At 46.2% G+C, this 27682-nt stretch overlaps 2 protein-coding genes across 4 annotated transcripts; one reads left to right on the top strand and one right to left on the bottom strand.

Annotated features, from left to right (window-relative positions):
* The first annotated feature begins 223 nt into the window (after positions 1-223).
* Positions 224-3999, top strand: LOC109773592 (uncharacterized). Its single transcript, XM_045233037.2, has 8 exons — positions 224-232; positions 379-414; positions 502-594; positions 924-1012; positions 1224-1376; positions 2217-2347; positions 3057-3203; positions 3581-3999. Exons 1-7 carry the CDS (start codon positions 224-226, stop codon positions 3194-3196), a joined length of 651 nt encoding a protein of 216 aa, XP_045088972.1. The 3' UTR covers positions 3197-3203; positions 3581-3999.
* A 1988-nt stretch (positions 4000-5987) lies between these two features.
* LOC109773591 (protein TIC 20-I, chloroplastic) lies at positions 5988-9546 on the bottom strand. 3 transcript variants are annotated; one of them, XM_020332285.4, is made up of 3 exons: positions 9403-9546; positions 8698-8905; positions 5988-6849 (listed from the first exon to the last, which is right to left on the bottom strand). In XM_020332285.4, exons 2-3 carry the CDS (start codon positions 8867-8869, stop codon positions 6209-6211), a joined length of 813 nt encoding a protein of 270 aa, XP_020187874.1. In that variant the 5' UTR covers positions 8870-8905; positions 9403-9546; the 3' UTR covers positions 5988-6208. The 3 variants fall into 3 exon arrangements, with proteins under 3 accessions (XP_020187874.1, XP_020187873.1, XP_020187875.1); XM_020332284.4 differs by having other exon boundaries at positions 9289-9520; XM_020332286.4 differs by having other exon boundaries at positions 9353-9501.
* Positions 9547-27682: the final 18136 nt, after the last annotated feature.

Genomic DNA, 27682 nt, shown 5'->3' with positions numbered 1-27682 from the left:
GCCCTCCACCACGCGCCGCCCTCCTCCTTCCCCGGCGCCGGCCGCCTCCCTCCACCACGCGCCGCCCTCCTCCTTCCCCTGCGCCGGCCACCTACCTCCATCGTGCAGATCCACGCCATCCCCGTACTCCTCCTTCTTCCTGCTGGGAGATCTCGTGCGCCGCCCTCTGGCAGCCGGTGATGCTTCCCCGCCACCATTCTGCCTCCTTCCCGATGGGGCAACGATGCCGCGCGTACAGGAAGTTCATCGCCGCCACCTCAGGCCGTTCAATGTCGACGTCTTGGACGCGCCATGCTCCAACGCCATGGCTTGGGCTTCAGCAGCAAACAATGGAGCCTACAGGGGGAGCCGCGGGGTTGAGGACGTCCTGTTCGATAGTACAACTGCTTGCTCGGCCGCCGGTCACTCAAGGAGGTGAGTGCATGTCACCCCCGTGCGCTTCCATGGATGTTGTTGTCTGATACATCTCCCTCTCTGATTGATCTCGCATGATTTCCGTAGCTTGTCATTGCCTACCGTGCAACCATCAAGCGTGTGCTAATTGTGACTGAGGTTGCACTGCCCAGCAATACAGGCAGCAGTTTCACACTACAGGTAAATGACATTGCCTCTGGGATAATTATCTTGCAAATGATCAGCAAGAAGATTTACAGTTTATTTATGTGTTTATTTAGCTCCACCCAATACTGTAAAAATGCATGAGTCTAATACCCTGTGGCCTAGCTGACCGAATTAGCATGCAAGCTTCTCCTTTCACCATGAAATAAATGATAGATTCAACAGTTGCTAGGTAAATCACAAATCTATTTACTAGATGTATTACTACCCTACATTCATGTCGTCAGAAAAGTCCATGTATTACTACCATGGGAGTTCAAAGAAAGGTCATCTATAAAATAGTATAACTTGTGAGCTTCTTGCAGACTAATGATGAGTTACTAGATAAACTTAGGCACCACACCACAGTCCATTCACTGCCGCATCCGAGGCTGTTCAATGATGCAACAACGAGGTCTGGCCTCCCCCCTTCCTATTTTCATGAAGCATATTCTGCAAAAATATCAGACGCTCTCAACTGAATAAAAAGTGTGTCGCACAAGTTCAGGTATAACTGCTGCAGGAGTTCAAAAATCTCAACAAACAAAGCTCAAACCAAAGTTCAAGAACTGTTTCCTTCATAAACTAGTTTTCTTTTCGTTAATTTGTTGTTCTGGACATTACAGATGTACATTCTTCACCAAGTCGAGCAGCAAAGTTGTCGCACCAAATCGAACTTGCTGCTGCACCATCTTCACCAAGTCGAACTTGCAGCAGCCAGGTACCATAGTCGCTCAACTTGATCTCTCTGGTAGCTCATCCGGCAAGACTGCTCAATGGTATGACTTCTTTGCACAAAATCAGATCTGGTAGTTTGTCTGAGAGACACATTTGTTCTGTATCGTACTGCACCTTGTGCTCCCTTCATCCCATCCATGCTTAGATGAGATTTTTCTGTGCAATCAGACTTGGGCTAGGGTCAAAAAATTGGTGATCTTAGTTCTGAATTGCTGGGCATGCAACTCCTCGTTTGTTAATTGCTAAATGATAGTCTGAACAATCGATAAGGGAGCCGCTGTGCATTACTATTGAAACACAAGGTTGTTGCATTTCTCAAAAAAAAGTCTAAACCAAGGGAGCCGCTGTGCACCAATCCTCCCCGCCGCGCGGCGACCACCTCTGTCGCCCCGAGTTCCCAGCTGCATGCATTCAGGAGCAAGAAAAAAGAGAGGTTAATTGTCCGTCCACACTGCCTCTCCTCCCAAGTCCACACTAGTTTTATCACAAAAAGCAGAGGATGTCTATTTTATTTCCTGAAACACAAAGTAGGTGTTCTCAGTTCAGTACGTGAGCTATCTCAAGTTCTTGGAAAACATATAAAATAGTACGGTGTTTGTGCAAAAAATTCAGACTGTTTTCTAATTATACAGCAGTTTACTAAATGGTAGAATTGTAGTTGTTCAGTAAAAAGGTTCACTACCCCAAATGGGGGATTTTCAATCCGTTTTGTCTTTCTTTTCCAGCTGAAAGTTGTAGCAAATGTGAACTGAAGCTGTTGTGGAGCAAATTAGGAATAGTTGCCTACTCTTTTGCCGCTGCTACCTTGCCACCTAGATTAATACTACTACTACTACTTATCGTGTTGCTAAACCTCGTGTTCTGGACAATTTGTGGGAAAGTGTGGAGGCGCAAGTTGCTCCGCGACCGAGGAAGGCCCCGGTGCTTGCCATGCCTGAAGACGGCCTCCAACCGCCGGGCCCAAAGCAGCCAGCCTTTGTTCTCATGCGCGTCTCCTTCCTGCGTCACCTAGGTATGCGCCACCACCCGCCGTGCTCGATGCTTCCTACTCCCATAGCCGTCCTCAGTTCAACCCCATGGCGTCGAGATGGTCGAGTTAGTCGCGAGCAGCAGTCCGCCGTACCTAGAAACTGGATTTTTATCTGCAAAATCAGTTCACCGTACCTAGAACAACCAGTTCGATCCATCTCCTGATTCTGAAAATATGAATTGTGTTTACTGCCAAAATTGATGCTCTATAGTTCACAATGTATATATGTCATCAGTTCAAAAAAGACGTACAGAAAAAAGTTCAATTATATGTGTTAAAACCAAGTTTGGTTTTCTACTATATGTCAGATTATTACAAAAGATTTTGCTCATGTGGCTGTAAGCTCTAACCATATGGCAACAAAGAGAAAAATGAGTATGAAGTATTGTTGTTTCCGTATTGTTAAGTTCAGTATGTATTCCATTTTCAGTACGTAAACAAACACACAGGATCTTTATGAGAGCAAAAACTACAAAATGGAAATCTGTAAGTTCAACTACATATGTTACAACAATTGAAAATACAAAAAATTACATCAGTTCAATGACAGAAAAACATGAGTTCGAAAAGTTTTTGACTCTTGAACTGATAGCTGAAAGATACGATATGTGTACTGTTGATAATCTCAAACATGTGTTACTCAACTTTAGAAAACATGTAAAATTGTTGTGCTGCTTTGCAATGTCTCCAGCAGTCCTACTTCTCCATGACGACAAGGACGACGTCGCCATGCGTGCACGCTCCAACCTGTCCCCTGTCGCAGCCCCACCACTCGATGCCGATGCACTCCAACCCGAGGACCACCATGATGGAGGTCGCCTCACAGCCTAGCGACGAGGTAACTCATCTTCCTTGTGCGTCCTTCGCCCACTGTGCGCCCTGCTGCCCTCAACCTCCTTCCTCACAGCCATGCTACCCCAAATTTTGTTTTGATTTTTAGTTCAACTTGTGTGTTCTTTTCAGTGCATTATGCTTTAAATGTGCAGAGTCCTGAGGCAAAATGATACATTTTAGTTTGCTTTGCCGCAAGGGCATTGCTGAAACTTCACTTCTGTCTAAACCTTTACCCACCCATTTCAAAAACAGATGCTACTTTACTTTGCATGGATCCTGAATCACATTTCACTAAAAATGTAATAGTGAAATTACACTGAATAATTATATTGTATTTTTTTAGCGTTCTTGCAACCCTATTAACACCATCTTTTTGTGCAGTGTTTGTTGGTTTCTCTTTCATTTACGGACATCTTGGGCTTGCTGGGTGCAGAATCAAGAAGCCCAATCATCATCAGGGATGAAAAAAGGAGAGAAGCACGGGAAGAGGTACTAGTAGAAGAGGAAGAAGTAATGTGAAAAATGAGATAAATGTGAGAATAGCAAGTAGTAAAGCATGAGAGGGATTCAGATTTTGTTTTCACATTCTTGCTGTACACGTACCTTTGGTCTGTAGATGCACCGTAATGGATCTAGGAAGTATGAATGGTTAATACCTCAATGGTGCACTATGCATCTTTGGCAGGTTTTTATGCATTTTTAAATGGTTGTGGAGCAATTTAATGGTGCGCTATGCACTGAAGTATACATTGTTTATATGTTCTTGTACATCGGCTCATCAAGGTTGTACCATACTGAAATCTGGAGCAGTCTGGCAAAAAGTATTTACATCCGTTCAAACTCGAGGATACGACAAGTTCAGAGAAAACAAAAGTTTGCAGTTGAGAAATAGGGGATGATCATTCATATGTCTAAAAAAATAATTGAGCTTATATACAAAAAGTATTTACATCCGTTCAAACTTAGGGATACCACAAGTTCGGATACCACAAGTTCACAGAAAACAAAAGTTGTAAGCAAATCATTAACAAAAAAGTAGAGTAAAGTTCGGACTGTGAAATTACATCATTAAAAACAAACACAACGCTCAGTTCAAAAACTCAGTTTTCGGGACGTGATAAAGCTCAAACAAAAATAAACCTCATGGAAATTCAAATGGTAAAAGTTCAAGTCGTAGAATGAGAGAAGTCCAACACATCGTTGCAAACAATATTTTCTTTTTGAAAAAAATGTCATTCAACTATATAAGTCATGCAAGTTTAGGTAACGATGATACCGTAGATCGTTGAAAAGTTACGAGAAAAATCATACAGGAAAAAACAGAGTAAAGTCTAGTCTATGAAAACCCGCTCAGTACAAACCCAAAATGGAGATCAGTTTGAGTCCTCCGTTTTCAGAAGAATTCAAAATTAATCTATGAAAAATACCTCAGTATGAACGCATACATAGATCAGTACGAGTACTCTGTTTTTCCGGAGAGAAAAATAGCACGATGGATCTTACCGTATTCAAGATTACTCTTAAACGGTTGCGAAGTAGAGAAAACGTCCAACATTACTAAGTTTCGCATTTTCGATAGCTATCCAACGGTATATTATTTGCCCCATTTCGACAAACTTAAAAAAAACCGCGTTCAAAACCAATTTTAACCGTATTTGAATTCGTATTTAAACCGTAAGGAATTAGAAAAAACTTTCTATACGCAAAAGTTGCGCATTTTCCATAGCTTTCCAACGCCGTATCATTTGGGTCAATCCGACAAACCGTTTGCAAAAAACAGTGAAAAATATTTCGCCCAGAATTTCACCGTTTTTCAAATTACTTTTAAATCATATACTCCCTCCGTTCCTAAATATAAGTCTTTCTAGAGATTCCAACAAATGACTAGATACAGAGCAAAATGAATGAATCTACACTCTAAAATATGTCTACATACATCCGTATGTTGTTGTCCATTTAAAATGTCTAAAAAGACTTATATTTAGGAACGGAGGGAGTAGAATTTAAAAAAATAGTAGATATATGGAAGATGCAGATTTTTACCAGCTTTCCAACGCCATCTCATTTGCTCAATTCCGACAAACCGTTTGAAAATTAAGTCCAAAATACGATTCGCGTTTTCGGTTTGAAGAAAAACGGTTTTTTTCAAAACTGCTCTTAAATCATAATTTTTTTTGCCAAAACAAATTATAAGATTGTAATGTGGATGTCAAGAGCTTTCCAACGATATATTACACGCCCCGTTTCGACAACAAAAAATTGCAAAAAAAATTGAACTAAAGAAGACGATTTTTAACAGGAACAGAAAGCATCAGTTCAACCGTTCGAATTTCATCGGTTCAACCGCTTGAATTCATCAATTCAAGTAGGGTATATATTCTTCATTGCAAATTTTATACTGTTTTCTATAAACTTGGCCGAAATTCATAAATTTTGACTTAGAACAACACTAATATGCAGAGTAAAAAAAACAGAGGGTGTACATAATATAGTGGTAGAAATAGTTGTTGATTCTTCATTCACCAATGTCACAGGAAAACGAATGGCAGTTTGCACAGATAATTTTCATCACCAGTATTCGGAGTCTAGCACTTCAGCCAAGTTCAGAAATCAAAATGTGGCCGGACAAAAGGGTACCTACACCGCTGTTCATTTCTGGAAGATGATAACAGATTTTAGCCAAGCCCGGCCAGCAGGGGTTCCATTCAAACCACACGAGGAAACATGTATTCAAAGTTTCACACATTTCTCGACAACAAAAAGGCAGATAACTCAAACACTGAAGCAATTCAACCGATGCAATAATCAATCGCGTCACTATTTGGATTTTGTCATAACGGAAAAAGGTCACGATCCTGGCAATTACAACGAGACTTCAAAATTTAAGTATAAACAAAACAGTCTATAGAACTGTAAGTAGCTACTGCAAAAAAAAAGTACTACCTATTTGCACCTCCATCTCACTTTCCATCCTTCTGATATCAAAAACCCGACATGGTGAGCAGGTGGCTACCTGAAGAGATTCAGATCAGAATGGATGAAGGCTGTGTGGGATATGAAAGGAACGTTCGGATACATCCCACAGAGAGCACATCGCATGCACTCTAGCACCGTGAAGATCTGCATGAAAGCAATGGCCATCCAGAAATACTGCATGGGCTTCCCCTGATACACAAAGCTGGGCATCCAGGTGCACATTGTTGCCACTGCTTGGGAGCCGGTGTCCAGGAGGATGGCCAAGATCACATGGAACCTCATGAAGTGGGGTGACCACTTGCGTCTCACCACGAAGAAGTACACGGTCATAAATATCACCAGCAGGAGCCACCCTGGAAGCAGTGTCATGGTGTCGATGAAAGTATAAACCAATGAAAAGCCCTGCAAGTACGTGTGCAACTGGTAGATGACATCGGCATACGACCACATGTTGTGGAGTGGCAGCAAGTACGGCACACATGCAAGGGTTCTCCACCACCATCTGGGCTTGGAAGTCAATTCAGGGTAGCTGAATGCTGCTAGAGAGGAAGCTCGACAGCCAACTTCCGATATTCGGCGCTGATTCTGCCGGGTCAATAATGATGGAATGCCCTTCATCGAACCCTCCATCAGAGATGATGTGAGCATGTCATGGTGAAGAAAACCAGTGCCGGCTGCAAGATATACAGTGAAATGTGAGAATCAAAGAATGAATTAAGTATCAGAATCAAAGAATGAATTTAATGTCAGAATCCAAGAAGGTGATGAAATGAAATGTAAAGAAAATACCTAACAAGAAGACATAAGCTGACAAGTACTAATATGTGCAAAACTGTCTCAATTCCAATATTTGTTCTAGCAAATATCTAAGAACGATATAATCTCTCTTCAATGGATCATAAGTTCATTATGGTATTTATTAGACTGGTTTACTAATCAGTAAACATTCATCTTTCATGTTTACTTCATCACTGGCTTAACCATGAAATAACTATCTATACCATATTTTATACAGTAAACTGCCTAAAAACATTGGCTCCTTACAAGTAATCAAGGGGGGCAGAACTCTTAAAACCATGAACTTAATCTTATATATTAACTATTGTAACTGCTAAGCGTTACAGCAAAGAGGGGCCCAGTGGCTGGCGATGCATGGCGAGGCCAGCGAAGCAACAGCAAGAGCCAATGATTTTTTAAAGTAATCATCCACTCCACACTTCCTGATAGTAAATATTAATTCCATGATGTTTTGGCCTAAAATCTGGACTCATTCTAGCTCTGCTCCATGTCTGTCATCTACATGCTGGCATTTGCCACCAATGGGGTTTCTTTTTCTAGAAGGATGAAATAACTGCTATGTATGCTTTTGCAGGGGGTCCTTGGTGAGAATCCTTCATTGTACAAAAGGTAATAACTGAGAATTCATGACAATGTCAATTTCAGCATGATACTTGCAGCCTTGCAGGTCAATTTACTCAAACATCACAAGTTTTTCCTCCAACGCGTAGGAGAGCTGTGCATCATTATACTAAGAAGAGAAAGGAGTCTAATAAGACTCATCCAAGCCAATTACAGCAGGGTTCTAGTACAAAGGATCACCAAGAAAGATAAAACTATGACCATGAACCTATATGAACATTAACATTTTTGTGTTTTTCCTTCTTTTTGTTTAGATTTAACAACTTATTTAATGCCCCAATGGTAATTAAAGAATTGAGAATTCTAATAATTGAAAATTCATGCGCAGTTGTCGGATTAGATTGGATGTGGAAAACATGACCATGCACTTCTAATTTTGCATTTGTGCTACGCACCCATGCCAGCTCTGGAGCAGAATTCTATCTACTTAAAGAAGTTTATGGATATTCTAAAGAAGTCCATCATGGAGCACTGAAAGTGTTACATCCAGCCTTCAGATTCATATAACTGGCACCTAACTCAGCTTTTTATGCACTTTATACACTTATATATAATAACTTATATATGAATTCAGATTTCCCCATATTCGACTGAAGTAACAAATTTCATATTGTCATTATGAGATTGTCCTTATAACATCATCACCAATTTTGTAATTAGATCAGATAACAGTGTTACATCAACACCTTATTGTCCTTTCTGATCATTAAAGAACTCCTTCGAGATAGATAGCAGTGTATGTTCCTGTGTTTTTCGCCATTAAATTTTGCAGAATCTTTGTATGAATATTTCCTGTTGCAATTGCCGGTTCATATTTGCTGCAGACTCTGCACATTTCTCTGCCCTACCAGCCTACCAGAAGCATGGAAAAGAAGAGGTGCTGATGCAGGTAGTGTCATCTCGAACATGATACTTACCTTTGGTGCTCACATCTTCGCTTCAAAATGTTTTCCCTCTATATTTCTACCCGACAAACTATAAGTATAACTTTGCTTTGGGTGGCTAAGGGTTAAGGACGATCTACCGTATTTGTTCAGAAGAGCATAAGCATCATGATTGCAGTAAACTTTACAAAAAGACAATTAGATCGTTATATGCATTACCTCGTACAGCTTGCACCGAAAATTTCTTCCTCTCGGATGAAAGCCGAGCACTCTTTAGACCTGGTGATCCCGCTGGGATACGAATGCAAGATCTTCTCAAGAGAGGAGGCTTCGCAGCAGGAAAAGCAAGCAGCTGCCCCTGCCCAGCAGATAAGCCTTGACAGAGAACCATTTTGTATAAACCCGGCCTTGCACAAAGCACAGTTACCTGGATAAGCAGGCAAATGAAGTTAGCAATATAGCACTGAACAAACACATCTACGGAGCCATTAATCACATAAATGATCCGTTCATTCTCTAAAAAACGCTTAATTCGTTTTCTCAACAAACAAAAAAAAAAATTGGACACCATCCGAAAGGCAGAGCTAATTCCAAGAAAGAATGGGTAATTACAATACTGAAACACGACAATTTCCTCCCTAATTCAAGGGTGGTCATGACGGCGGGAATGTGGATTACGTTGGCACCCACATTTCTCTTTTCCTTAAACAAACAGCTATCGGCATTCCACCACGTGACAAACGATTCCGCAACAAATTGGATCGACGGAAGTATGATCCCGAAAGGAAATATCTTGATTAAGTTGCTCACGGCAGAAGGGAAGACGACAATGGCAGAACTCGTGGAACAATCCAGGCAGGTTAGAGTTCGTCACCGAGGGAGAGGCCGGGGGAGGAGGCGGAGGATGGCAGCGATCTTATGAACCTGCGTGGTAAGGTGGAATGAGGCCTGGGTGCCCTCGGCGCCACCGCCGTCGCGAGAGGAAGAGGATAAGAGGGCCGGAGGGGGCTTGCTTCGTTTGCCTGTGCTCCCAGTCTCCCACGCAACGTGGCACCCATCCGTCCTTCGCCCCGCTTTTCCTGTCCAGGGAAAAAAAACTGGGAATAAATACAGTTTCGAGTGAGGCGTTTTGGCTCACAGGAGCATCTGCTCCTGTACCTGCATTGAATAAAAAAAACAAAATAAATACTAGAAAAATTCAAAAAAATCCAATTTTTTTTGGGCATGGTAGATAATTTGGTGCGTGATGTCCGGTCCAAATTTCAAATCATTTGGACATCTGAGTAGCTCAAATTTAGGGTCTGTTAAATAGTGTATTGTTTGTATACTGTTCTGACTCAATTTGTCTTTTTTGCCGAGAGCTACTCAGATGTCCAAATGCTCTGAAATTTGGAGCGCACCTCACGCATCAAATTATCTACCATGCATAATTTTTTTGAATTTTTTAAATTTTTTTGAATTTTTTATGAATTATTTCTTGACCGGGTTAGATGAGCCTGAGCTTAGAATTGGATATTCGTACAGTTTCACACTTTTCTGGGTGAATTTGATCCTAACTCACCTTTACTGTGTTGCTGACTGATGGATCCAGACCCCACGTGTTGCTGAGAGGGCAAATTCTCAAAATGTAAACTAGAATGTGGGTTATAACTAAATGCCCCTTTCATTTTCCTCTCAAGCAGTGAAAAGGAGAAACCAGCAGCCGGAGTCGAAAGATCTGCAGACGGCCACTGCCACACATTGGTTTTTTTTGGGACAAGGCCTAAAATTATCCAACTCTTACAACACCAATCTTATATAAATAGAAAATGACACACGGATCCTCGGGTATATCATCATTGTATTTCTCCCTCACTCATTGATGACGTGCCATAAGCAAAGCTTGATGCCGTATCTGGATCTTCCGAACACCCTTGTTGTCAGGGTAACGTTGTTGTCATAGCAACCAAGAAGTCACCAGTCAACTTTAAAATAAAAAAGTCACTGGTCGGAGCTAGAAGAAGCCCACAATGACAAACTGAAAATCATATCGTTATCCCAAAGAAGAAAGCAACGGAGACGGTTAGACAATCATCGTGATTTGTTCACACATAATATATCAGTGTCATGTTAATTATATAGATAGGATCTCTAGCACAAGTACTCCTACACAGTTGCAGGTAAAACCTTTAGCCCTAGTCCATTTCTTTATTATTGTGTTCTATCGATTAACCGTGTGATTTGGTCCAGGAAAGTGGAACTCTTTTAGTAATAAGTTCTTACATAAATTACCTTTTCAAGGCATGATACAATGACCTGGGGTCACTCTAGGGAAAGAGAAACCCATCTACTTTCAAAACCGGGTCAAAGGTGTCGTGGAATTGTCACGGCAGATGTCCTCGTGCAAGAACTTAGTCGTGGAGCCATCGCATCTAGGAAGCTTAAAGGGGTTAAACGGGACAAGGAACACGAGGGTTATACTGGTTCGGCCCCTTACGGTGAAGGTAAAAGCCTACGTCCAGTTGAGGTGGTATTGATTAGGGTTTCGATGACCAGGAGATAAACCGTCCTGCCTGGTTATCGAGTTTGTCTTACTTGTCCTTAAACCGCCGCCGGGTCGTCCCTTTATATAGAGAGGTTGACGCCCAGCGGCCCTCAGAGCCCCGGCCGGCTCATAACAGTGTCAGGCACGGACTCTTAACTATTCTTGCCTTACACTACAAGTTTCACCCTAACGGCGGTTAACACTACGGGCCTTAAGCCATCTCCGGGTCTTAAGCCCATGATTGACCCGCCGTCTTCAAGTTTGGTGCTGGGCTTCGCGTGATGACCATTATGACGTAACCCGGCCCCTCCTGGGCGGGTGACTCTAATGGTTATATCCTCAACATTAGGCCCGAGATTGATTTGAACCGGTTCAAGTCAATCTTCAATCCCCTTGAGAGAAAATCTTCCGGCTTATATTTGTGCGAAGATTATAACCCGCAGTGACGTCATCTTCTGGATTCCTGATAACCTGCCATGACGTCATCTTCCATTAAGTTCATTTTTTATTCTGTCATATCCCAACGGATCTTATCTTTAATGGCCATCCCGAAAATCGAGGTGCTTCTGTGGCGAGATAATCACGCCGTGGCCTCCTCGTTTCTCGCGCCCACTTATTAGCCGCACCTTATAAATAAGCCCGACCCATAAGCCTTTATTCACTTGTCGCCTCCATCGTCTTCCTCCTTTGACACCCGAGAGCTCGAGCTCCGCCGCCGCCGCCGCTCTCCTGGTCTTCGTCAACCTCGGCCGCTGCATCACCCTGACCTGTCCAGAGAAACGGCGGCGACCTCCGCGACTCATCAGCGCCCGTAAGTCCTTGCCACTCCATAAAGTAGATCCGCATTAGGGTTCTTGCTGTTCTCGCCTGTTCTTCGCAGTTCGTCGCCATTTCTTCACAGTTTCTTCTACACTGCCCCCTTAGATCCAGAAAACACTTAGAACTCGTGCGGCTGTGGTTTCGCACCCATTTTCAATAGTAGCACGCCCCCTTTACTTGCAAAGAGATCCCCTTAGAGCTCATGAACTTCTCTGTATCAGCTTTCTAGGTCTAGAAATTTTTCCCTTTTAGCCGATCGTTTGATCCAAAATAATTACTGCGATCTGTGAAACTTGTTTGCGCCACACTTAGTCAAAAATTGCATCTGTTTAGCTATGGCGGCTCATATCTCCGGCTTAAAAGAGGCCACGCGCTGTAAAATTTCCAGCTCATTTATGATAAAGTTTTAGACAACTTGAATTACTCACGATGCCCTCAGCGGCTTAGATAACCCGACGCAATTAGCCATATGTCATTAGGCCCCTTCATAAGCCGCCATCTTGATTATTGAACTGTAAACTTCCTCCGGCTTATAGTTGAACCGGACATTTCCTTTTGTCATAGGCTTTCGTCTTTCACAATGCCACCCAAGGCTCCCAAGGCACCCATCACGTGCAACTGGATGAGATCCAATGTTACTGATGACACTTTAGCTGATTTCGTGAAGACGGGTTACCTGCCCAAGAAGGAGGTCATGTCTTATCGTGCCCCTGACCCGTCGGAGGAAAGACCTCAACCAAGAGATGGCGAGGTGGTGATATTTGCTGATCACATGAGCCGGGGCTTCGCACCTCCCGGCTCAAAATTCTTTAGAGATGTTCTGAACTTCTTCGATCTGCGGCCGCAAGACATAGGACCCAATTCCGTGTTGAATATTTGCAACTTTCAAGTATTCTGCGAAGTATATCTTGGAGAAGAGCCCAGCCTACTGCTTTTTAGGGAGTTGTTTTATCTGAACCGCCAGAATGAGTGCGCCAACGGGCCTAGCTTGGAGCTTGGCGGAATCTCCATTCAACGACGGAGAGATTGCCTTTTTCCCTTATGCTGAGCCGCCAAGCCACCCAAAGGACTGGAACCAGACATGGTTCTACTGCCAAGACACTTCTCCGGCTGATGAGAGCCCTCTACCCGGCTTTCGTGCCCTGCATCTGGAGCCAACTCACCCCCTGCCAGACAAACTATCTCAAGCTGAACGTCAACCACTGATTCCTACCATCAACAAGATTAAGGCCCTTCTGGGAAATGGCCTTAATGGCGTAGATCTGGTCCGGGTCTGGATTTCTTGGCGGGTGATTCCCCTGAGCCGCCGCCCCGGCTTAATGTGTAATTACACGGGTCGGAAGGATGACCCTCTGCGGCACAGCTCCAACGATCTACCTGAGGACGTCGTGGACGACATGACCAAGTCTCTCTTGAATGAGAGCTTAGCCGACTGCGGGAGGACCGGCTTAAGCCCCTTCTGCCAAGCTAACCCGGCTCCGACGGTAAGCTACCAATCTGAGCACTTTACCTTCCATTTTAACAGTTTTTGTTTCAACTTCAAGGAAACCTTTATTGCAATTTTCCAGGCTAATGACAAGTTCTGGAAGGTCAAGTATGACCATGAGGCTGCTAAAAAAGCCAGGAAGGCTAAGAAAGCCGCCAGGAGAGCCGCTCCCCGTAAGAAGGGAAGTAGGCCTAGCGCCTCAGAGCTGCTTCAGTTGGATGATAGCTCCGAGTCTGAGGTAACCCTTGATTCATTAGGCTCCTATTCTGCTTTTCGTTTGTTTTTTAACCACCTTATTGACTCGATTATCCGTGGGATGATACCGGAGCGAGTAACCCGGTGACTGAAGAGGTAACTATACTTTCCTCCGACTCGGACCCCTTGCCAAGGCTGAAAGTCCGAAGAGTAACCCGGAAAGTAAGATTTTCGCATCCTTTAGCTTATCAAGATCCTCAATTTCTTTTGAAGCAACAGATTCATGAGAGCCGGAGGCAAACCCGGGCCAGCAAGGATGCAGACCTCTCCTCCGGCTTACCCGAGGCATCAAGAAAGCGCTGGACTGAGGTTATCTCCAACTTATACCCTTTCCATCCTTTAGCGGGCGTCACTCGTCAACCACTCAATTCGTCTGATTCAAATTATCAGGAAACTTCACCATCCTCTGGTGACTCTATGCAATCTAACCTGCCGGCTTTCAAGACCGCACCCGGGTAATGATGATCATCTTATGTTGTGCTTATCTTTACTCATGCTTTTGTACTAACCTTTTGTCCTTTCAGTGCTCAAGCAAAGCTCAGCAAGAGGGCAAAGAAGAATAAACCGGTCGAAGAACAGGTCCTGACTGAACCGGAGGCTTCTGCTCAAGAGCCGCCATCTGCCTCAGCTCCTCAAGCCACCGCTCCAACTGACGAGCCAGTCATAGAGGCTTCTACTAACCCGGAGATCCCCAGCCCAGCTCAGCCGGCCGATGACCCGGACGTTGTAATCACCCGGACAGAATTTGTCGAGCCGGGGAGACCCACTGTGCTGGCCAAATGCTCTGCCAAAGAAGAACTGCTAGAGCGCCGCAGGGCCAGACTGGAGATCACTGACTATACAAATTTGAGCATTGGAGACATTGTTTCGGGTTACATTGGTCAAGTGCACAACAGCCGGGACCTGGAGATTGACATGGTGAAGCAGATACAGCAGAAATCTGAGGTACAACTCTCTTGCTTACTCCATAATCATCCTTACCATGCTAGCCCCCAAGTCTATTACTTATGATAGAATAGGTTATAGACTTTAACTTCCGGCTTACCTTCATGAACCGGCAATTATAAATAGAGTCTTTCAACATACATTAGCCCCCAAGTGCCAAGTGTCTTTGCTTTGCAAAGTGCTTGGGACTTCAATGCTGCATGATAATTATTCACACTGTAATCCGGAATTTGTACAGGCTGCCTGCAAGACATTTAAATCTGAAATCTCTGAGCTGAAGAACCGCCTAAAGACTCAGGAAACTGAGACCCGGAAGGCCAATGCTAAATTCGAGTTCAGTGTTGCTGCACGGGAAAAACTGAAGAAGAAATTTGAAACAGAAAGAAAAACTTGGGCCGAGGAGAGAACCGCCTTGCTGAGCCGGGCCGAAAAAGCAGAGGCTGCTCTAACTGAGAGAACTGCCGAACTCTCCGGCTTAAAACGCCATGTGTCCCAGATGGTCTCCGCAATCTTCGGTAAGTCATTCTGCAAGCTTTTAACAAGTTTTCATTCTTTATGTCTCATAAGTCCCACTACTGCCATCGGCTTACCTGACTTTGTTAAACAGGTCCCAGAAGCTCCAACCTTAACCAGAATGTTCTGACCAAGCTGAAGGCCGTGTACACCTTGGTGGAGCAACTCTATACCGGGTCACAGCGTGCGTTAGCCGTTGTGGCCCTGTCCAACGAGGTTCCGACTCACCTGGCGGATGTACTCAGGCGGCTTGCCGTTCTTCCTCAGCGCTTCCAAGAGCTAAGACGGGCCTCTGCAAGAGCCGGAGCTATAGCTGCACTGAGCCGGGCCAAGGCTTTTCTCCCGGAGCTAGACCCGGCCGACATCGCTCTTGGATACCCCAGACTGAAGGAAGACGGCACCCCCTTCGACCAAAAAGACTTTGCTTCATGTGTGAAGAGCGTGTGCCCGGTGGCCACCCTGATTGGGAATGATACCGACCTTACCAAGTATCAGTCGGGCTACGACGCGGAAAATCAGAGGATCCCCACTCCATGTTATGAAGCCATCAGCTTGATCCCTCCGACTCGTAAGCATACCTTCGCCCCAGAAGTTGACCCGGCCAGGTTAATTGATGACGAGGCTCAATTTGAAGCCCTGAGCGGCATTGACTGGAAATCATCAACCTTCCAGGTCATGGAATCAGCCGGAGGAGCGTAGAGGGATGAGCCGGAAGCTTCAACTCAACAAGCACCTTGACTTTTAGGCGGCTCATGGTTACACCTTAAAACAATGCCTCACCTTTTGGACTCGGGGAGTCTTGTAATAGAGTAGGACAAACACTTAATTTTGTCGTGCCATCGTGCACGTGTTGAATGCTTAACTCCATTGAAGCTGCTTCTTCTTATTCCTCCGGGTTATAATTGATCCGTTATTTTCCTTAAGCTCGAATAGCTGTTTTTAACCATCCTGCATAGAAAACAAGTCACAAGTCTCTAGGCGGCTTACCGCACTAAGAAGCATAGACCTTATATATATAACCCGGAATATGAACAAAAGTCACCAAAAACTGGCCCTCAATTATATCTTTGATGTAACCATAATAGCATACTTACAAGCCTTCAAGTATACTTCCGGTTTATGTAACCCGAATAATGAGGTGAAGATCTCAACTCCGGTTTACCAACATCAAGAATACTTACTATGTGTTATCAACGTTGTGAATCAAAATTAAGTCGGCGAAGTAAAAGCCGCCCTTGCACACTGTTGATGTGACCAAAAGAACTTGTTGTAAGTCAGAAGATCAAAACTTATGGGCTTCCGGTTCGAATACGACCAGAGAACCGTCCCAAAGGGGTTAAGCTAAGATTCGAATGCGATCATATAGCCCCCAGTGGCTTTGGCGATGCCGATCAAGAGGGTACCGACAGCTATGTTCTCTTTGGTTCGAATACGACCCATGTTTGAACAGGAAGCCCCCAAATGACCTTAAGAGTTGTTTAACGACGCTGATTCGAATACGATCCACGTCGGTTCCCAAAGGGGGTTGAGCTATGATTCAAATATGATCAAAGAAAACTCCTCAATGAGCTCGGCAATTTGCCAATCAAGTGGGTATCGACAGCTATGTTCTCTTTTGTTCGAATGCGACCTATGTTTGAACAGGAAGCCCCCAGGTGATCATATTGTTTACGGCTAGATTCGAATACGATCATAAGCCGGATCCACCTCCAGTGACCATGTGATGTTGTAATGGAAATAACACGTTTACCTTTGGAGGAGAAAAGGACGGAGGTCCTGCTTTATTATTTATCATAATATATACATGGCTATAGAAATATGTACATTATGAGAGCCGGTGGCTTAAGTGTAATAAGGCCGAAGCTAAGCTATGTTCCACGGACGACGGGTCTCTTCCTCCGACTTGCGTGAATCCTTGTGCTCCCGAACGTCGATAAGGTAGTATGACCCGTTGTGCAAGTTCTTGCTGACCACAAAGGGCCCTTCCCAAGGCGGGGATAACTTGTGTGCATCTGTTTGATCTTGGATGAGCCGGAGCACCAGATCACCTTCCTGGAAGACCCGGGACTTAACCCGGCGGCTGTGATAACGGCGCAGGTCTTGTTGGTAAATCGCCGAGCGAGCTGCTGCCACATCACGCTGTTCGTCCAACAAGTCAAGAGCATCTTGGCGCACCCGCTCATTATCCGCCTCAACATAAGCCGCCACGCGAGGTGAGTCGTGACGGATGTCGCTAGGGAGGACTGCTTCCGCTCCATAAACCATGAAGAACGGCGTGTAACCCGTAGACCTGTTAGGAGTAGTATTGATGCTCCATAACACGGAGGGTAACTCCTCCACCCAACAACCCGGCGTCCGTTGCAGAGGGACCAAAAGCCGAGGCTTAATGCCCTTCAAAATCTCCTGATTAGCTCTCTCAGCTTGACCATTGGATTGAGGGTGAGCCACTGATGAAACATCAAGTAGAATATGCTCTTGTTGACAAAACTCCTCCATGGCGCCTTTAGACAGATTGGTACCATTGTCAGTTATAATGCTGTGTGGGAAACCAAAGCGAAATATCACCTTTTTCATGAACTGAACCGCTGTGGCCGCGTCACACTTGCTAACTGGCTCTGCCTCAACCCACTTTGTGAACTTGTCAACTGCCACCAAAAGGTGGGTCTTCTTATCCTTGGACCTTTTAAAAGGCCCAACCATATCAAGCCCCCAGACCGCAAATGGCCAAGTAATTGGAATCATCCTCAGCTCCTGAGCTGGCACATGAGCCCGTCGCGAGAACCTCTGACAACCGTCACATTTACTGACCAAGTCCTCCGCATCAGCATGAGCCGTCAGCCAATAAAAACCATGACGAAAAGCCTTGGCCACAAGAGATTTTGAGCCGGCATGATGGCCACAATCCCCCTCGTGAATCTCACGCAAAATTTCTTGGCCTTCCTCAGGGGAAACGCAACGCTGGAAAGTTCCAGTGACACTGCGATGATGTAGCTCACCATTGATAATTATCATTGACTTAGACCGCCGGGTTATTTGTCTGGCCAAAGTTTCATCCTCAGGCAACTCTCCCCGGGTCATGTAAGCCAAGTATGGTACTGTCCAGTCTGGGGTGATGTGGAGAGCCGCCACCAACTGTGCCTCCGGGTCAGGGACAGCCAAGTCTTCCTCTGTAGGCAACTTAACAGAAGGGTTATGCAACATGTCCAAAAAGGTATTAGGCGGCATCGGCTTTCACTGAGAGCCCAGCCGGCTTAAGGAATCAGCCGCTTCGTTCTTCCTGCGATCAACGTGCTCTACTTGGTAACCCTGAAAGTGTCCAGCAATGGCATCAACTTCACGGCGATAAGCCGCCATGAGAGGGTCCTTGGAATCCCACTTGCCTGATACTTGTTGAGCCACTAAATCTGAGTCGCCGAAGCACCTTACCCTGCTCAAGCTCATCTCCTTAGCCATCCGAAGACCATGGAGCAAGGCCTCGTACTCAGCCGCATTGTTAGTGCAGGGAAACATCAACCGTAGCACATAACGAAACTTGTCACCTTTAGGGGAAGTCAATACAACTCCAGCCCCCGAGCCCTCCAATTGCCTAGACCCATCGAAGTGAATAGTCCAATATGTATTATCCGGCTTTTCTTCAGGCACCTGCAGCTCTGTCCAATCATTGATGAAATCCACCAAAGCTTGAGATTTAACAGCAGTGCGTGGTACGTATTTCAGACCATGAGGCCCAAGCTCTATAGCCCACTTAGCCACTCTTCCTGTAGCTTCTCTGTTTTGGATGATATCTCCAAGGGGAGCAGAACTAACCACAGTGATGGGGTGACCCTGGAAATAATGCTTAAGCTTCCGGCTTGCCATGAACACACCATAAACAAGCTTCTGCCAATGTGGATACCGCTGTTTAGACTCAATGAGCACTTCACTGACGTAGTAAACCGGCCGCTGAACCGGATACTCCTTACCCTCTTCCTTGCGCTCCACCACCACAACCACACTGACGGCTCGTGCGTTAGCAGCTACATACAGTAATAAGGGCTCCTTGTCAACCGAAGCAGCAAGAACTGGGGGCTCAGCCAGCTGTCTCTTCAAATCCTCGAAAGCAGCATTAGCAGCATCATTCCAGATAAAATCATCAGTTTTCTTCATCAACTGGTACAGTGGCATGGCCTTTTCACCCAAACGGCTTATAAACCGGCTCAAAGCAGCGATGCGGCCTGCCAGACGCTGGACGTCGTTTACACACGTCGGCTTAGCCAGAGAGGTGATTGCCTTGATTTTTTCCGGGTTAGCTTCAATGCCTCTGTTAGAAACCAGGAAACCCAAGAGCTTGCCTGCAGGAACACCAAAAACACACTTGGCCGGGTTAAGCATCATCTTGTAAACCCGGAGATTATCAAAGGTTTCTCTAAGGTCATCGACCAGGGTCTCCTTCTTCCTGGACTTAACCACGATATCATCCACATAGGCATGAACATTGCGCCCAATCTGGTTATGAAGACAATTCTACACACAACGCTGGTAAGTTGCCTGCGCACTCTTGAGTCCAAAAGGCATAGACACATAACAGAAGGCTCCAAAGGGAGTGATGAACATCGTCTTTTCCTGGTCCTTAACTGCCATTTTAATCTGATGGTATCCAGAATAAGCATCCAAAAAACTTAAGCGCTCACAACCCGCCGTAGCATCAATGATTTGATCAATACGGGGGAGAGCAAAAGGATCAGCCGGACACGCCTTGTTTAAGTCCGTGTAGTCCACACACATCCGCCAGGTGCCATTCTTCTTGAGCACGAGCACCGGGTTAGCTAACCATTCCGGATGAAAGACTTCGACAATAAACCCGGCCGCCAAGAGCCGGGCCACCTCCTCACCAATGGCCTTCCGCCTCTCCTTATTAAACCGCCGAAGGAATTGCCTGACCGGCTTAAATTTCGGATCAATATTGAGAGTGTGCTCAGTGAGTTCTCTAGGTACACCTGGCATGTCAGAAGGTTTCCATGCAAAAATGTCCCTATTCTCACGGATGAACTCGATGAGCGCGCTTTCCTATTTTGGATCCAGATTGGCACTGATGCTAAACTGCTGAGATGAGTCACCTGGAACGAAATCAACAAGTTTAGTCTCATCAGCTGACTTAAATTTCATTGCCGGCTCATGCTCCGTGGTCGGCTTTTTCAGAGATGTCATATCTGTTGGGTCAACATTGTCCTTGTAAAACTTCAACTCCTCTGTTGCACAAACAGATTCTGCATAAGCCGCGTCACCTTCCTCACACTCCAAGGCTATCTTTCGGCTGCCATGAACCGTAATGGTCCCATTGTGACCCAGCATCTTGAGCTGTAAATATACATAACACGGCCGTGCCATGAACTTGGCGTAAGCCGGCCGCCCAAATATGGCATGATACGGACTTCTTATCTTGACCACCTCAAAGGTCAATTTTTCCGCCCTGTAGTTGTACTCATCTCCAAAGGCCACTTCCAGCTCGATCTTACCAACTGGATAAGCCGACTTACCAGGCACCACACCATGGAAAACAGTATTGGACTGGCTGAGGTTCTTATCAATCAACCCCATACGACGGAAGGTCTCATAATAGAGGATGTTGATGCTGATGCCTCCGTCCATGAGCACCCTAGTGAACTTATATCCTCCCACCTGAGGAGCCACCACCAGGGCCAGGTGACCCGGATTATCAACCCGGGGAGGGTGATCCTCCCTACTCCACACAATAGGCTGCTCAGGCCATCTTAAATAGCGCGGAACCGCCGGCTCAACAGCATTCACAGCCCTCTTATGAAGCTTCTGATCTCGCTTACACAGACTGGTGGTAAACACATGATACTATCCACCATTGAGCTGCTTTGGATTGGTCTGGTATCCCCCCTGCTGCTGTTGATGACCCTGGCCGGACTGCTGATTAAAGCCCCCTTGAACATTCTGAGGACTGGAATTTGAGCCGCCGCCCGGGCCATGAAAGCCGCCAGCGCCTGAGCCGCCGCCCAAGCCATTGTTGCCATTAAAGGCATTGGAATTCTTAAAGGCCTTCATGATTGAGCAATCTTTCCATAGATGAGTAGCTGGCTTCTCTCTAGAGCCATGCCTTGGACAAGGCTCATTCAACAACTGCTCAAGTGTTGGGCCTGAACCGCCGGCTCGGGGAGGTGGCCTCCCCTTACGTTGCTGGTTGTTACCCTGTGAGCTGGCATTGGCCACAAACTCTATGCTGCCATCAGCCTTACGCTTGCTACCTTCTTGGTTCGCCGGGTTATGCTGAGGACCCTTGCCATTGTCGTTCTTCTTTCCCTTCCCTGTCCTTTCATCATCTGACGCGGGGTCCTTGGTACTATCAGAGTCGGCGTACTTGACGAGAGCCGCCATCAGCGTACCCATATCATTGCAATCGCGCTTGAGCCGCCCGAGTTTCATCTTCAGGGGCAGGAAACGAAAATTCTGCTCCAACATTAAGACTGCAGAGCTGGCGTCCATCTTATCAGATGAATGTATTATCTCTTTGACCCGGCGAACCCAATGGGTTGTGGACTCACCCTCCTGCTGTTTACAGTTAGTCAAATCCACAATTGACATAGACTGCCTACAGGTATCTTTGAAGTTTTGGATGAACCGGGCTTTCAGCTCAGCCCAAGACCCGATCGAATTCGGTGGCAGCCCTTTCAACCAAGTGCGGGCAGTCCCATCTAACATCATGGTGAAGTACTTGGCCATTGCCGCTTCGCTGACCTCCAGCAACTCCATGGCCATCTCATAACTCTCGATCCAGGCTCCCGGTTGTAAACCAGCTGTGTAATTAGGCACCTTCCTAGGCCCTTTGAAATACTTGGGCAGACGTTCATTGCGGAGAGCTGGCACTAGACAAGGGACGCCTCCAGTCCTCGTAGGGATACCCACGTCGATGGAAGCCGTTGGATAAGCCGGGGGTGGCTGGTAAGCCGTCAACTGAGGCACCTGCTCCACCTCTTGCCGTGCTCTATCCTGGTCTACCGCGTGAAAGGCCCCGTTATGAGCCGGGCCGTGGCCAGGAGGCAAGTCATGGCGTCGGACATTACTTGAGCCGGTCGCTGAGACCATGTGTCTGCTATAACTCGGGCTCCGGCCTGGACGAGGGGTTGAATGAATCCTGTCCCGGCTATAAGAATATGCCTCTTGCTGCACCAGAGCCGTCTGAAGGAGTTCTCTGACCCGGCGGGTTTCAACCGCCGTTGGAGAGTCACCATCAATTGGGAGAGCCGCCAGCCGCGCCGCCGCGGCGACCATGTTTTCCAACGGGTTGGCATAATGACCCGGTGGTATTGGTACGTACTGAGGCGGGGCAGGGGAGGTCCCATCACTTGGGGTGAATTGGCGTCCCAGCCCCGGGCACTATGATCTCTGGCGGGTTACTAGACCCTGCACCCGGCGTGTTGAAGAGGTTTCGAGGATCGTAAATCGGAGGGAGTCGAGATTGGGGCTTTTGATGCCTCCTTCTCATGACCTCATTGGACGCGTTTTGATCCATCGTGAGCCGGAAGGACTGTGCCTGAATCAGCTGAGTCTGGGCGTCGAGAGCCGCCCTCTCTGCAGCCATCCTGATCCCCTCCGCCGCCAGATCCTCCTTGGCCTTTGCTAGATCCAACTTTAACTGTGCCACCTCCGCGTCATGCTGAACTTGATCCGCCGGAGCAACCGTAGCGGCCAACAGGACCGTCATCTTGTCTGTGAGATCCATCAGCACCTGAGCTGGCGAAGGCACCGGGCTTCCTGACCCAGAGGCGGGGTTTTGAACTGGTTGCGCGCCGGCCATGAAGATTCCAACCCGGCTCGGCGGCTCAAAGGGGTCCGGAATGCTGTCGCCATCGAAACAACCCCTGAGCCTGCCATCTTGAAGTTGATACAATGAGTTTGACTCATCCGTAGACGACTCGCCGTCAGAGCCGGCGGCCGTCTCATCACCAGATCCAGATCCTTCAGAGAGTCCTCCATGGACACATCCCACGAAAGCATGCTTCAAGGCAGGTAAAGCCCGGGCGGGTCGTGCACACTGAGCCGTCTCGATGAGATCGGCGCAGAGATCCGGCTCAGGGCCCGGCTCACCAATCTTGCCAATGAAGACATGAATTCCGCCGAAGGGGACCCGGTACCCGTACTCAATTGAGCCGGCGTCGGGGCCCCAGTTTGCATCGTCGATGTAGAGCTTGCCGCGATGACTCTTGGTCATCCGGCCCACAGCGTATCCCTTGAGCCCTTCGAAGCTGCCCTTCAAGAACTCAAATCCACCGTGCGCTAGCCCCACGGTGGGCGCCAACTGTCGTGGAATTGTCACGACAGATGTCCTCGTGCAAGAACTTAGTCGTGGAGCCATCGCAGCTAGGAAGCTTAAAGGGGTTAAACGGGACAAGGAACACGAGGGTTATACTGGTTCGGCCCCTTACGGTGAAGGTAAAAGCCTACGTCCAGTTGAGGTGGTATTGATTAGGGTTTCGATGACCAGGAGATAAACCGTCCTGCCTGGTTATCGAGTTTGTCTTACTTGTCCTTAAACCGCCGCCGGGTCGTCCCTTTATATAGAGAGGCTGACGCCCAGCGGCCCTCAGAGCCCCGGCCGGCTCATAACAGTGTCCGGCTCGAACTCTTAACTATTCTTGCCTTACACTACAAGTTTCACCCTAACGGCGGTTAACACTACGGGCCTAAGCCTTCTCCGGGTCTTAAGCCCATGATTGACCCGCCGTCTTCAAGTTTGGTGCTGGGCTTCGCGTGATGACCATTATGACGTAACCCGGCCCCTCCTGGGCGGGTGACTCTAATGGTTATATCCTCAACAAAAGGTAATCAACTTTTTTTCCGGAGCAGTTGCTCGAAAGCTTAATTGCTATCTTGGTGAGGTCACTAGAGTCCTTGTTTATTTTAGTTTCAAGTTTTCGTTTGTTTTCATCCTTAATTATTTTCTGCAAGTTTACAAAAACTAAAAAAGGTGTAATGGCTGCTCAAAAGCTTGGGGAGTTTGCAACTCCAATGGAATATTATATGTGTGCACCAATTGCACAACCTAATGTCGCAGTTGAACAACATGAAATTATACCTAACCTTGTTACGATGATTCAAACAAAAACAATTCAGAGACTCAGCTTCTCAAGACATGTTTACTATCTTGTAAGAATGGTTGGGTATCCCCTAAGTGTAAAGGTGATGTAACCTAGCAATAAGTATTTACCTCATTAGAGAACCAAGGTATATCAGACCAGAAGGAGTTTATCCAGCAAACAAAGTCACTGGTACATGCACACACAACAACAACACAAACTTGTCCCGCAACACGTCAAGAAGGTTGTCAAGCTTCTTGTCTTGCTAGTTACAAGGTTAAATTGCATGAGATAATGATAGTTGATAGAAAGGTAAAACGTTAAAAGAATAGTAACTGCAATGAAAATTTCATACGGATCGTGGTAACCATGGCCCTTCTACGGGTCGTAGGATCCATGGGCCTCACATGGGTCTTATTATTCGCGGGCCACTCCCGGACCGCAATACGGGCCGTAAATAGGCTAAAAACAAAACTTTTCATTCACGGGCCCAAAACATAATGGGCCATTAACAGGCCGGAAGACATCACAGGCTAAATACTGTCGACATGCATAATGGTTGTTAATGGGCCAGTATACAAGACGGGATGAAACGGGCCAATGGATTAACATGCCACAAATGGGCCGAATGAAACCACATGCTCAATTTGGTCCAGTAGGAGAAGAAAGGTTAGTAAAGGACCAAAAGTAATAGAGGCCGGAAATGGGCCCCAGAAATTACGGGCCCTTAAAAGGCCGAAAGACAACATGGGCTGGAAATGGCCCAACTCAATCATGGGCCGCTATTGCGTCCAAAGCCATTTAATGTTCTTCATGGGCCAAAATCAACACGGGCCGTTAAAGGGCCAAGAGGCATGAAATGCCTCATATTGGCCGAAAGACGTCACGGGCCACAGATGGGCCGAAAGTGTCAACGGGATGGCATCATTTGGATGGCCCAAATGAACCTAATGGGCTAAATTCGGAAAGTCCATAACAGGTCGTGCATACCCGGGCCGTAAATTGGCTATATGCAAACATGTCGTTAACAGCGTATAAAATGGGCCGGCCCGCTAACTTTTGACCAAGTCAAGTGGGCCGTTTTTTTACCTAAATGAGCCACTGTTGGATCGTGCCATGTATCAACGTTTCATAGGCGCCTCTAGTCCATTGTATGGATGACACATGTCGCAACTTAGAGTTGACACATGGTTCCGTTGGCGAATGAGAAATTGACATGTGGAAAATCGCCATTGGTTGAGGCTGTTAACGGGTATCGCATCCAAAACCGACACACGATAGCTTAACGGTGACCCGTTATGGTGGATGCCACATGTCAGTTACGCTTGACGAAATAACTTCCATGACGCACTATTTATCGTCATGGAAGTGGACACTCCCATGATGATATTTGAACATTGTCATGGAACACTTCTATGAGGGCATAGGTATGCCTATCTTGATTCTGTCATAAAATTGTCACGGATGTACATGCGTGACAGAAAATGTGACCTACTGCGAAACACGTATTATCATGAAAGTTTTTTATAGTGATGGGAGTTTCTCATAGGATGAGCATGAGTCGCTCACACAATGAGAAGGAGTTGCTCAAAATGTGAGGAACGGTTTCATAGTGAGGGAAGATGAGACCTAACTTGTCCATCAAGGGACCTAATTTGCCTACAATCTCAACAAGTTTTTGTGGGATCTAAGTTGCCTATCATGATTCAAAATTTCAAAACTATGTGGGGATAGATGGTTGCCTTGTGCTTTCCTTTTCTAGGGAAGTCTGCCCGCCAATACTACTGAGCGTATGGATGTTGGCTATCCAGGTCATGGGTGTTGACTAGTTTCATAAGTGGGGGCAGATGAGAAGTTGCGTCGGGGGTGGCGAGAAGTTTTATAGGGGTGTGGATCGGACAGTTGCCCACAAACATATGCAAGTTGTTCATAATTTTCATGAAGTCTCCAGATATAATAATCGAAAACACACATGAGTTGTTGAATGCACTAGAGTTGCACAAAAACACCCCAAAAGTTGCTAACGGTTTTTGTGTGATACTCGAGTGCATAACGATCTCAAAGTTACCTTGTTTTGCCTCCATTAACCCCATCAACGGTCAACTTAGACTTTTCCATATATGGTTGCTTTTGTCTAGATACCAAGTTAGGCTGCACATGAGTTGTCTTGTGATAAGCAACTTCACAATATTCTAGGCAGCTAGTTTGCAAAGTTAGACAACTGAGCTGCAATGGTAGGCACCTGGGCACCAATGGTAGGCCAATTTTCATAGTATTTTAGGAAACTGGTATTGGTGCTAAAACTGGCTGATCTAGGGTAGGGGGTCCCGAGCTGTTGGTCTAGGAACGATGGTAACAAGGGGGAAACAAGAGACGATGTTTAACTAGGTTCGGGCCCTCTCGAAGAGGTAAAACCCAACATCCTACTTTGATTATATTGATGTGATGGAGCATCAAGTACAAGATGATCTACCTCGAGATCGTATGATTGTGTTCTAAACCCTAAGGCTGGTAATCGTGCCTCTAAAGACTAAACTCCGCGGCTTATATACACACTGGGGGTACCTAGGTTACACATATGGTCGGTTGCCAATCATGCGGGCTAGTGAGCTATCCTTGAAGTGCATGCCAAGTCTTCGGGCGTTTCCATCGGGATCACTCCGAGGTTCATAGCTTATAGAGTCCTTCCTTGTGAAGATCAGTGGGCCGTAAGTTCGGCTCGTGGACTGTGGGTCGTATAGGTTAGACCTCTTAGTCCAGGACACTGTTAGTAGCCCCTGAACCTGTCTCCGAAGCCGAGGATGATAGCTCCATCCTTGGACCAATATCTTCGGCTTGAAAGGTGAGTTCATTCTTCATCAGGTCGTGCTCGAATCTGAACCTGAAGCTTTAAATTGATTTATAAATTATCGGGTCTCCTTTCACTGTTGACCCTTCCAACCATATGTTCGAAACCTTATCCTCCGTAGGGGAAGTATTGGGTCCTTTTTTACAAAGGCACCCAGAGTTAGCTTAGCCTTGAAGACTTGCCATGTATGCATAACCAGTGAGAGGGTTCAAACCCCTGACAACTTTTCCTGAACTGTCATCTCCTATCATGGGCTTGGAGCAGTTATCACGAAAATGTTTCGTGACTCAAGGTCGCTGTTCATTAACACGACCTATCAATGTAGAGTTCGTGCCCCGGTTTTTGGGGGATATTATCAACAAGTTGATTTACCAACGCGCGCATAATGGCATGATGCATTGGGAAATAGGTGATTTAAATGGCGCGGCAGAGGGACTCTTGGTGTTTTACTGTCCTATAAAAGCAAAAGGGCGGTAAATCATTTCTCCACACTTCCATCTCTTGCTCCCTCGCTCGAAATTGCTCTAGTGAACCCAGATTCACCCCTCAAGCTTCTGGCTTTCCTCCCCCCACTCCTTCATCGTCAATGGCCGACTCTGAGCTAAAGGGGCAGTGGACACACTCCACCATCACGACAGGTGATATCGAAGGGCTCAGGTCTGCAGGGTACATCCCCGCAACAGCCAAGTGTCGCGCCCCGGCCTCGAGCGAGACCGGTCGTTCCGAATCTGCCA

This window comes from Aegilops tauschii, chromosome 2 (assembly GCF_002575655.3).
Source record: "Aegilops tauschii subsp. strangulata cultivar AL8/78 chromosome 2, Aet v6.0, whole genome shotgun sequence".
Lineage (NCBI taxonomy): Eukaryota > Viridiplantae > Streptophyta > Magnoliopsida > Poales > Poaceae > Aegilops > Aegilops tauschii.
Note: the sequence above shows the minus strand (reverse complement) of the source record. Positions and strands in the feature narration are given on the sequence as shown.